Source organism: Narcine bancroftii, chromosome 6, assembly GCF_036971445.1.
Source record: "Narcine bancroftii isolate sNarBan1 chromosome 6, sNarBan1.hap1, whole genome shotgun sequence".
Lineage (NCBI taxonomy): Eukaryota > Metazoa > Chordata > Chondrichthyes > Torpediniformes > Narcinidae > Narcine > Narcine bancroftii.
The window spans coordinates 235630878-235643476 of NC_091474.1; the positions used below are offsets into that span (position 1 = coordinate 235630878).

Here is a 12599-nt window from a genome sequence, read left to right on the forward strand (position 1 = left end):
GCCTGCCATCTCCATCAGCCCCAGCAATCAATTCCAGGCACCCATAGCTTGCTGTGTAAAAGACTTTCAGACATCGCCCCTAAACATTCCTCCACTCACCTTCAACTGATCTCCTCTGGTATTTGATATTGTCACCCTGGGGAAAAGGAGCTGGCTGCCCACCCACTCTAAACCCCTCATAATTTTATATTAAGTCACCTCTCATCCTTCATCACTCCAATGAGAAAAGCCCGAGCTGTCAATCTTGCTTTATAAAGACATGTTCTCCAATCCAGGCAACATCCTCGTAAATCTCCTCTGCACCCTCTCTAAAGCATCTACAGAAACTGCAAGACTCAACATCAAATGCCCTTTCTTTCTGTTTGTATCAGGTCCAGCTATCTTTTGGCTGAAATCATCATTCTTGCCTTCCCGTTTACTTGTATATTTTGCACTGCTGTCCATGTCCACATAGACAACAAGATAAAGGAACAGAAATAGACCAATTGGCTCTGGCCTTTTCCCCATATCCCTTGATGCCTTGACTAATTAGATACTTAACAATCTCCCCCTTAAACTCCCCCAATGATCGGGCCTCCACAGCTGTACGTGGCAACAAATTTCACAAATCCACGACCCTCTGGCTAAAGAAATTTCTCCTCATCTCTCTTCTAATTCTAAGACTGTGCCCTCTTGGCCTGGATTCACTCACCAAGAGAAACATCTTATTCACATCTACTGAGTCCAATCCTTTCACCATTCAAAATGTTTCTATGAGATCCCTTCTCATTCTTCTAGACTCCAATGAATACAGTCCAAGAGCCACTAAACATTCCTCATATTCCTGCATTCCAGGAATCATCCTGGTAAATCTCTCTACTCTCTCCAACATTATTACATCTCTTCTAATCTTTCTTTGGCTTGGCTTCGCCGACGAAGATTTATGGAGGGGGTAAATGTCCATGTCAGCTGCAGGCTCGTTCGTGGCTGACAAGTCCGATGCGGGACAGGCAGATACGGTTGCAGCGGTTGCAGGGGAAAATTGGTTGGTTGGGGTTGGGTGTTGGGTTTTTCCTCCTTTGCCTTTTGTCAGTGAGGTGGGCTCTGCGGTCTTCTTCAAAGGAGGTTGCTGCCCGCCGAACTGTGAGCCGCCAAGATGCACGGTTTGAGGCGATATCAGCCCACTGGCGGTGGTCAATGTGGCAGGCACCAAGAGATTTCTTTAGGCAGTCCTTGTACCTTTTCTTTGGTGCACCTCTGTCACGGTGGCCAGTGGAGAGCTCGCCATATAACACGATCTTGGGAAGGCGATGGTCCTCCATTCTGGAGACGTGACCCACCCAGCGCAGCTGGATCTTCAGCAGCGTGGACTCGATGCTGTCGACCTCTGCCATCTCGAGTACTTCGACGTTAGGGATGAAAGCGCTCCAATGAATGTTGAGGATGGAGCGGAGACAACGCTGGAGGAAGCGTTCTAGGAGCCGTAGGTGATGCCGGTAGAGGACCCATGATTCGGAGCCGAACAGGAGTGTGGGTATGACAACGGCTCAGTATACGCTTATCTTTGTGAGGTTTTTCAGTTGGTTGTTTTTCCAGACTCTTTTGTGTAGTCTTCCAAAGGCGCTATTTGCCTTGGCGAGTCTGTTGTCTATCTCGTTGTCGATCCTTGCATCTGATGAAATGGTGCAGCCGAGATAGGTAAACATCTCTTCTAATATAAGGGGCCCAAAACTGCACAATGTGCTTCAAATGAGGTCTCACCAGTGCCCCATGGAGCCTCATCAACACCTCTTTACTCTTATACATTATTCCTCTTGAAATGAATGCCAACATAGCTTTTCTTTACTGGTGATCCAACCTGGACGTTAACCTTTAGGGTATCCTGCATGAAGGCCCCCAAGTCCCTTTGCACTTTCAAATTTTGAATTTTCTCACCATCCAAATAATAATCTCCCTGTTTATTTCCTCTTCAAAAATGTACAACCATACATTTCTCAACATGGTATCTCAACGGCTATTTCTTTTCTCACTCTCCCAAGTGGTCCAAGTATCTCCACAACCTTTCAGTTTCTTCAACACTTCCCAATCCACCACTCATCTTGGTGACATCTGCAAACTTAGCCACAGAACCATTCAATCCATAATCTAAATCATCAATATCTATTGTAAAAAAGAATCAGCTCCAACACCGACCCCTGCTGAACATCACTAGTAATCGGCTACAAACCAGAACAGGATCCCTTTATTCCCACCCATTGTCTTCTGCCTGTCAGCCAATGCTTCATCCAATCTAATATCTTTCCTGTAATGGGTTCTCCTAAGCACCTTATCGAAAGCCTTTTGAAAATCCAAATACACAACATCCACAGCCTCTCTCTTTTAGGTTAGTCAGGCAGGATCGCTTCATGAAACCATGCCTACTTTGACCTATCATGTCATGCACCTCAAGGTATTTCATAACCTCGTCCTTGAGGATCAACTCCAATAACTTTGCAACTACCAATGTCAACTAATAGGCCTATAATTTATTTTTTTTCTGTCTCCCTCCTTTCTTAAACAGCAGAACGACATTTGTGACCTTCTAATCCTCAGGACCATGCCAGAGTCTATTGATTTCTGGAAAATCATTTCCAGTGCCTCCACAATCTCCAAAACCACCTCCTTCAGAACCCATGGGTGAACCTCATCTGGTCCAGGAGACTGTTCTATATTTAGTCCATTCAGTTTAGTGTCAAAGCAGCAGGTATGGATGGAATCCCCCCCAGAGGTCTGGAAGGCTGGCGGCAAAACTCTGCATGCCAAACTGCATGAGTTTTTCAAGCTTTGTTGGGACCAAGGTAAACTGCCTCAGGATCTTCGTGATGCCACCATCATCACCCTGTACAAAAACAAAGGCGAGAAATCAGACTGCTCAAACTACAGGGGAATCACGTTGCTCTCCATTGCAGGCAAAATCTTCGCTAGGATTCTACTAAATAGAATAATACCTAGTGTCGCCGAGAATATTCTCCCAGAATCACAGTGCGGCTTTCGCGCAAACAGAGGAACTACTGACATGGTTTTTGCCCTCAGGCAGCTTCAAGAAAAGTGCAGAGAACAAAACAAAGGACTCTACATCACCTTTGTTGACCTCACCAAAGCCTTCGACACCGTGAGCAGGAAAGGGCTTTGGCAAATACTAGAGAGCATCGGTTGTCCCCCAAAGTTCCTCAACATGATTATCCAACTGCACGAAAACCAACAAGGTCGGGTCAGATACAGCAATGAGCTCTCTGAACCCTTCTCCATTAACAATGGCGTGAAGCAAGGCTGTGTTCTCGCACCAACCCTCTTTTCAATCTTCTTCAGCATGATGCTGAACCAAGCCATGAAAGACCCCAACAATGAAGACGCTGTTTACATCCGGTACCGCACGGATGGCAGTCTCTTCAATCTGAGGCGCCTGCAAGCTCACACCAAGACACAAGAGAAACTCGTCCGTGAACTACTCTTTGCAGATGATGCCGCTTTAGTTGCCCATTCAGAGCCAGCTCTTCAGCGCTTGACGTCCTGCTTTGCGGAAACTGCCAAAATGTTTGGCCTGGAAGTCAGCCTGAAGAAAACTGAGGTCCTCCATCAGCCAGCTCCCCACCATGACTACCAGCCCCCCCACATCTCCATCGGGCACACAAAACTCAAAACGGTCAACCAGTTTACCTATCTCAGCTGCACCATTTCATCAGATGCAAGGATCGACTATGAGATAGACAACAGATTCGCCAAGGCAAATAGCGCCTTTGGAAGACTACACAAAAGAGTCTGGAAAAACAACCAACTGAAAAACCTCACAAAGATAAGCATATACAGAGCCGTTGTCATACCCACACTCCTGTTCGGCTCCGAATCATGGGTCCTCTACCGGCACCACCTACGGCTCCTAGAACGCTTCCACCAGCGTTGTCTCCGCTCCATCCTCAACATCCATTGGAGCGCTTACACCCCTAACGTCGAAGTACTCGAGATGGCGGAGGTCGACAGCATCGAGTCCACGCTGCTGAAGATCCAGCTGCGCTGGATGGGTCACGTCTCCAGAATGGAGGACCATCGCCTTCCCAAGATCGTGTTATATGGCGAGCTCTCCACTGGCCACCGTGACAGAGGTGCACCAAAGAAAAGGTACAAGGACTGCCTAAAGAAATCTCTTGGTGCCTGCCACATTGACCACCGCCAGTGGGCTGATAACGCCTCAAACCGTGCATCTTGGCGCCTCACAGTTTGGCGGGCAGCAACCTGCTTTGAAGAAGACCGCAGAGCCCACCTCACTGACAAAAGGCAAAGGAGGAAAAACCCAACACCCAACCCCAACCAACCAATTTTCCCTTGCAACCGCTGCAATCGTGTCTGCCTGTCCCGCATCGGACTTGTCAGCCACAAACGAGCCTGCAGCTGACGTGGACTTTTTACCCCCTCCATAAATCTTCGTCCGCGAAGCCAAGCCAAAGATCTCTCTAGTAATCTTGATTGCATACTTAATTCTATTCCCAAGACCTCTATCAGGTACCGTATTTTATAAACCAGGCATCCCCCACATGTTCTATGCATGTGCGTACTACATGAGAATGTTTTACATGTTGAAAGAATGCGCACAATTTATAATGGGCATGGGAAAGTCGAACAGGCAATTTATAGCGGGCGTGGGAATAGAATAGCAGCATGGGAAATTTATACCGGGCATGGGAAATTTTGATCTTGGGAATACCTTTGTACTGAATGCCATGGTATTCCTATAAACAGAACATTCTGGGTAGGGAACTGCACCTTATCAATGTTAATTGCCTAGGCCTGTCCCTGAGGGAGGAGACTAACATATCATGTCCCTCTGATTTAAGACTATATCAGAATTTAGGATATATCCGCATGATATTTGCATATGTGCGTTCTACGTAAATATTTCTACACAATTTATGATTTTATGTGTGTTACTCAGAGAAGACTGGTGTAAAATTCTCATTTAGTTCCTCTGACATCTCTGTTATCCATCATAATTTCTCCAGCATCATTTTCAATCGGTCTCTCTTTTACACATTACATACTTAAAAAACTCTTTTGCATGTTATTTCCCAACTTCTTTTCATAATTCATCTTTTCTTTCCTAATGACTTTCTTTGTCTTTTTCTATGTTTTTAAGTTTCCCAGTCCTCTGTTTTCTCTCTAATTTTTGTTTCCTTGTCTGCCCTCCCTTTTGCTTTTATTTTAGCCTTAAACTCTCTTGTTAGCCACATTTGTGCCATTTTTCCATTCATAACTTTCTCACATCCATCATTAAAGCCATGTCTCGCTGATGGCCACAACGTCATATCTTTCAATCTGTAGCTTTACAACAAGGTCAGCCATTTTATTCCTAATTACAGAAAATTGTCTTTTCATCTGCCTTTTTATCTTCATTGCTGCATATTAGTTTTGACTTTTTTTTTAAAGCCTCTTTCTCGACGCCAACACCCTGGTTTACTTCTACCCTAATGTCTGCACTCACAATCTGATTCGCACAACCGCCCTCCCCCCGCCCCCAACCTTCCCCAGATTAAACTCTCCCCACAAACACTCTAGCAAACTGATCTGCCAGGATATTAGTCCCACTCAAGTTCAGACCACACAGCATTACCCAAGCTTTCAACTTATTACACAGATCACAGAGTTTAAATGCCATGTTATTTTGCCATATCTGAGAAATTCCTTTTGTTCCACCTTCTTTGTTGCACAGACTAACTTGTTTCTCCCTATTGGGAATTTTACATTAAGGGATAAGCCTCTCCCTGTCTTCCCAAACATCCAAGGAGCAGTGGGGAATTTGGTGTTCACCAGAGTCAGGTAAAAATCACACTTACAATCTGCAAATGAGCATTTCCCCAATCTGTTTGATGCCTAAAGCACACAACATTCTAATCTTGACTATAACAACGCCTCTACTTTTCTCGAAAACCAAGCAAGTTCTGCTAGTCCTTCTATAGGTGCAGTATCAAAAGCACGCTTGCTGGATGCATCGCCGTGTGGGGCGGGAGCTGCTCTGCTCAAGATCAGAGGAAGCTGCAGAAGGTGGCGAATGGAGCTCAGAGCACAATCTTCCTTCCTCTCCATCTATATCACCTGTTGTTTGGGAAAGGCAGCTAACATACTGAAGACCCATCACACCCCAAATACACTCTCTTCTCCCTCCTCCCATGGAGAGAAGTGTGGAAGTGTGCACCAGCTTTGTCCCTGCAGTCATCAGGCTCCTGAATGAACCCCATAACAGTGCCATCATATGCCCTTTACTGGTGCTAATTGATCTTTTCATTACAGCTCAATCTCTCTAACTGTGTTCTTCACACAGCAGTATGAATGTCAGAGATAACCTGTTAGACTGCTGTCACGGTTAGTGCAACACTGCAACATTACCAGCGACCGAGTTCAAATCCAGCGCTGTCTGCAAGGAGTTTGTACATAATCCCTGTGTCTGCAAGTTTCCTCTGGATGCTCCAGTTTCCTCCCACCCTTCAAAACATATGGGAGTTGTAGGTTGATTAGTATTTGGGTGCCGTGGGCTATCATGGTGTATGTCTAAATTGCATTAAATAAAAAATTTTAAAATCTCTTCTTGCCATAATTTGCGACAAATAAACAAACTTAAAACTTAATTTATAAGAAGATTTTGTGCTGAGCTTGAATGTTCCAGCATTAAAGTGGAAACCGCGCAATGCAAGACCTACTGGCATGAGAATTGCGTCACATAAGTGAACTTAAAAACAGAAGAAATAGTTTAGCCATGAGATCCCTTGAAACAAACATGACTCGAGCTTCACCACTGGCTGAAAATATAAAACAAGTGATCACTTCTCAAAATAAAGGACTGATGATTCAGCACAGAGTTATTAAGAAAATTATTCTCCTGTCGAGTTGTGAATCACTCGAATGTTCGACCCCAAGAGGACAAGAGCAGCTCAGTGTACTCAAGATGAAGATCTTTACATTTTTAAGTAATGAGGAAATCAAAGGGATGTGGGATTAGTCCAGCAGAGAGGTAGTGAAGTAAAGGATCAGCCCTGATCTGTAAACGGGCAGCGTGGTTATTAGCACAACGCCATCACAGTGCCAGCAATCGGTCTTGAAAGACTTTGGACATTCTCCCCATGCCCACGTGCGTTTCCTCTGGTTTCCTCCCACCCTCTTAAAAACTTCTGGTCACATGGGTGTATTTGGGCAACATGGGCTCTTGGGCCAGTAGGACCTGTTACTGGGCTTTAAATCTGAAGTCAAATGGTGTGGAATAGGCATGAGGACCTTCTAATCTTTTTTTTCCCTGATATTTGGAATCAGTATTTGCCAATGAATCTTTCCATTTCCTTGAACCCAAGTAGAAGGGACCTCTGCCTTGTGTGATGGAGAATTTGAAAGATTTACAACCCTTATTGTTCAAGGAATTTTTGAACTCCTTAACCTCTGTTTTAGAGAGCAGAAGTGCTTGGCAGGTTGCAGGGAACCTAACTTATGTGCCTGTGATAGTTTGTTCTCATGCTCAATAGCAAATACCTCAAGGAGGAAAGGGGTTAAAAAAATTCAACTCCATTGCCATCTGACAATGTACTTCAGAGTTCTTCTTTATTTGGATAAAATCCTTCCTCATTAGTGCCACATGAATGCACACACGCACACAAAGAATCAGTGTCACAAACTCCACAACATGGTTCGACAGCAAAATCTCTTCTCTTGCTATACCTAACCAATACAGGTTGAAGTCTGGGCTAAATAACACTGATGAATGCTCGAAGTGGGATTCATACTTGTTCTTAAGCAACAACAATTGAGAGCCACCAGAGGGAAAAAAAATCCTTCAAGATGCACAGGGTTGAGCAGCTGTACAATGTATGGCTGAAATTAATTGTTTAGGCAAGCACAAAATCAAAACAAAATCTCAGCAGGCCAGGCAACATGTACAGAAAGGAATACCGTGTCACTGTTCTAGATGCAAGGTATTTCTTCGGAACAGGAGGTTGGAGTGAGAAAGTGAAACACAAAAATCTGTAGACACTGTGGTTGAAGTAAAAAACAATGCTGGAGAAACTCAGCCAAACAGTGTCTTCTATGCAGCAAATGTGATGGATTATATATTTGATATTGTATATAGATATGATTTTGAAGGAGATCGATCATGGGGGTTTAGCGTAGGTCACAAACACTTCACAAAACAGATCGCATTTAAAATGCCAGAGCTCTGCTCCAGTCTCCAAGTGCCTTTGCAAAAACTTTGAAGGACTTCAGAAGTAGGTGTTAATTTGGACATGCTGTGGAGTAATGGATTCTTGTTTTGAAAGTAACAGATGAACGGCTGCAGTCAAGTTTGGGTCTGGTGCTGCAATCTGTCTGGATGCAGTTTGCTGTTCTAAGAACATCAGATGGTTTTGCACCCAGAGAGAGTGAAGACCAAACAGGCTTTCTCTGAGACCCATTTTGAAGATGGGTTGTGAGTTCTGAGTTCATCCTGTTGAAAACCCTTGTGGTCCATGTGTTTCACCTGAAATGAGGGGAAACAAAAGGAATTCTGTGGTGCCCTGCAGAAGAAGAGGTTATCATTTGGAAAACCCTGATGGGGCAAGTTTCTTTGGCAAAACAATGAAGTGGCTGATTGGAAGGTATCAGTTTGTGTGTGTCCAATGAGCAATAAATCTCTCTCTGAAAACTGACAAGAACCTTCCTGAGCAGTAACCATTTAAGTATCAGAGCTTGGTGAAAATTCATAAATGTTACATTCTGTGCACAGTATAAGAATTGCCTGATACCAGTGAACTTGGAGGAGTGAGAAGTGAGATTGGACTGTGAATCAAAGAACTTTTTTGAACTTATACACATTACATACATTTGCACTTAGAATTAGAAGGGGGTTAAGTTTGATCCTGTTTTTATGTTTTAAAGAAAATTTAAAACAGATTTTATTTAAGTAACTATTTGTCTTGGTGAATTTCTATTGCTGCTGGGTTTTGGGATCCCAAAACACAAATATAAAAATGCATAACCAATGTTTCAGGCTTGAGCCCTTCATCAAGGTATGGAAGAATGTCAACAGGCATCCGAATAAAAGAATGGGTGGTTGCAAAAGGTGGAGAAGGGAGGGAGTGGACAGCAATGATCAAGAGGAGGGGGGATGGCTGGATGAATAGAGACAGAAGGGGGGAAGAGAGCTGGAAGGTGAGAGGAAATGGGTAGAATAGAAAAAAAGAACATGGAATGAAAGCAAAACCTGCTGAAAGCCTAGAACAGGTTGGAGAGCAGCAAATGGAACCTTAAACATAACTCTGTTTTACTTTTACTAGGCATAGCATGGCATTGGTGTTCTGTGGTTAGTAAAGGATTACTTAAGGTGGCATGTTAGTGGAAGGACAAAAGGGCGCAACTTCAGGATTGAAGGCCAGCCACTGAGAACAAAGAAATTTCTTTAGCCAGAGGGTGGTGAATCTGGGGATTTTGTTGCCACAGGTGGTAGTATTAAGCCAGAGATTGACAGGTTCTTGATTATCAGGGCATCATAGGTTTGAGAAGAAGGCCAGAAAGTGGGACTCAGTGGGAATATGGATCAGTTCATGATGAAATGATGGGGCAGACTGTTTCTTCTCCTTTGTCATGTTTTTATGGCATTTTCTGTTGCTTAAGTTTCCAGCATTCATGGGATTTTGGCTCTACAGATCAATGTTGTGGAGAGCCCACTGCGCCTGCATTGTACGAGATTACTGGGTTCTCAATCAGCTGAGTACAGTCTGTGCTCCACCTCACCTTCAGAAAACAACACTCATGGAACTAACCACCACTATTTCCCTGACACTGTGTGTCAGTGAGATTACCACAGAGATCAAATCATTTCAACATCAGCCAGTCCCTCATGGTGTTTTGCATGGGGAAATGAAACCCAAGTGTAAAACTGGATTACAAATGGAATGGTTTGCTCCGATATAAAAACTGTTTTGACTGCTAAGGAATGAGTTATTTGCATGATAAAGACTGTCTGGAGAAGACAGCAATGAATGGCATTCCAGTCATGCACAGCATTTACCTCTGGGATCGTGTTTCCTTAGGACTAACTTGTCCCGGAGTCGGCTCCGCTTGGCATTGAAACAATACCCAGTTCCAGCTGCACTCACCATCTGCACCAAGATGGACCTGTGAGAAATCAAACAACAGTCAGTTCCTGTACGGCTTGGAAACAGAGAGCAGGGCAATATATGTAGCACTCTTCACCACAACATTTCACTGCTTTAAAGGCGCTAAGTGGGTGAGACAGAAAGGGTGAAGCAACAAGGGGCATTAATGGGCTTTTAGAAATGCAAGTTGGACCAATAGTCCAACACACAAACATGCTGAAGAAACTCAGCAGGTCACACAGCATCCATAGGAAGTAAAGGGTGATCAACGTTTCGGCCCTGGGCCTTTCATCAGAAATTAATTCTATGATACGTCGACCACCCCTTATTTCCGATGGATGTTGCATCACCTGCTCTCGGTCTGCTGCCACAGCAAGGACTTCCCAGAGACCAAACACTTAAGTTCCATATCACTTTGATATGTATGTCCATGGCCTCATGTACTGCCAAGTTGAGGCCACCTGCAGATTGGAAGAACAAATCCTTTATATTTCATTTCAGCAATCTCCAAACGAACGGCATCAATTTCTACCTCCAATTTCCATTAACACCCTTCCCCAGTCTCTCTCATTCTCTCATCGCTGTCTCCCTTTCTCCAGTACCCCACCTCCTTCTCCAATCAGTGCCCTTGCTCTCTGTCATTTCCTACCACCTGGATGTACTTCATCACCTGCTAGCCTCCCCCTACCATTTTATTCAGACCTGCCTGATTTTCAGCACTCCTGAAGAAGGGCTCAGGGCCAAAAAGTCCACTACCTTTTACTTCCCGTGGATGCTGCGTGACCTGCTGAGTTTCTCCAGCACTTGTGTGCACTGCACTAGCTTTGACAGCATTGGGCTTGACTAACAAATTAACATGAGAATGGAGAGCCTTATAAATCCTTCATTCATCTTGACTGTTTCTGAGAAAGCTGAAGATCTGGCCAAGCGTTTGCCTGCAGGTGCTAGGGAGATATTGGGTGCCACAACTCCAGTACTTGGGAGCATTGTGCGTACTTCTGAAATCCCAGTTTTAGCAAGGGGATCATTCAGCTGGAATGGGAGCAGAAAAGATGAAACTGGGAGTGGAGGGCTTGAGTGAGGAGAGGAGGGAAGTCTAAAGTGAGAGGGCATAAGTTTAAGCAGAGCAGGGAAGATGTAAAGGAGGCATGAAGGACAGCATTTCCACACAGAGCATGGGTGGTAGAGAACAATCTGCCAGAGGAAGCTGTAGAGGCAGATAGAAAGATAAAATTTAAAAGACAATTCGACAGGAATGTGGACAGGAAAGATTTGGAGACAATATGAGCCCAATGCAGGTGAATGGCACCATTTGTAGACAACTTGGTTGGCATCGATGAGTTGGACTGAAGGCTCTGTTTCCAAGCTCTACAACTCTCAGACTCTATTTTGCTAGTTACTTCTGTAATGGATCTATCTTAATATTAATGTTTAGATTAATGCTAAGTTATATTTCATGTAAAAATGTCTTAGTAAGTTATAGAGTTAAAATATTGTACAGGTACACAATCCTTTATCCGGACATCTAAAATCCGGAAAGCTCCAAAAACTGGCAAGTGGGGGGAGAGAGAGAGACGGCAGCGCGAGTCAGGCGGGTGAGGGGGAGAGACCGGCAGTGCGAGTCGGGCGGGCGAGAGACCGGCGGTGCAAGTTGGGTGGGGGGGGGGGGGGGATGGCAGCGCAACTAGAAGGGGGTGAGTGAGGGTGGATAAGGCAGCACAATTCGGGTGGGCTTAAATCTAGCTTTCCAAAATCTGGAAAAATACGAAATTCAGAACACGCTGTCCCCCAAAGGTTCCGGATAAATGATTCTGTACCTGTATATGTATTTTTAATAAATGAATTGTGGGCTGGGGCAGGATCACAAACAGATCACAGCACATTTACAGAGAACCACTGCACTCAGAGAAGCCCCTTTCATACTGGCACCTTGTCCCCGTAATTAACGGCCAATCTACCAGTTAAGGGTCCAGTGTGAAAGCTCTTTTAATCAACATGCAAGCGTCATCAGACACCAGAGATGATACCACCTATCCCCGACATCAGCTGATGCCTGTGTGCTGATTAGCCCAGTGTGAAAGGGGTTCATTCTCAGAGTTGACACATCTGGAAAGCAGAGCCATTACGGAACAGAATTGTTCTTAACTGAAACTCAAGTACCAGGTGCGGATCTTAAAAGCAATTAAGCCTTTTGAACAGAGATGAGGGCAGAGGATGTAATGGAAATGCAGTGGTTTTGGAAAAGGCCAGAAGTGTTTCAGAACTGAAATGAAAATTGTTAAAGATTCCAGTACATAGTTTCCAAGAATTGAGACCTCATTGATGATGTAAATGTCACACGAGTTGGAGAAATACATTATCAAATTTAGACATTTTTGTATGTTTAGAAATCAAGACCTTGTGGCACTCACAGGAATTGGAACCTTATGAAAGACAGGGTTGAATTACAGTAGCCAGAATAGGTGCTGTTATGTG

The 12599-nt window shown here is 44.3% G+C and overlaps 1 protein-coding gene across 5 annotated transcripts in view; it reads right to left on the bottom strand.

The window, feature by feature from the left end:
- The window catches only part of mrpl33 (mitochondrial ribosomal protein L33), a 56265-nt gene that overhangs the window by 3798 nt on the left and 39868 nt on the right, over positions 1–12599 (bottom strand). For 4 of the 5 annotated variants that reach the window (XM_069887740.1, XM_069887739.1, XM_069887738.1 and 1 more), the window contains exons 3-4: positions 10037–10143; positions 6394–6489 (exon numbers count right to left, since the gene is read on the bottom strand). In XM_069887740.1, the coding sequence (XP_069743841.1) occupies positions 6394–6489; positions 10037–10143 (203 nt within the window). The remainder of the gene's footprint in view (positions 1–6393; positions 6490–10036; positions 10144–12599) is intronic. The other variant, XM_069887737.1, reaches the window with a different exon arrangement.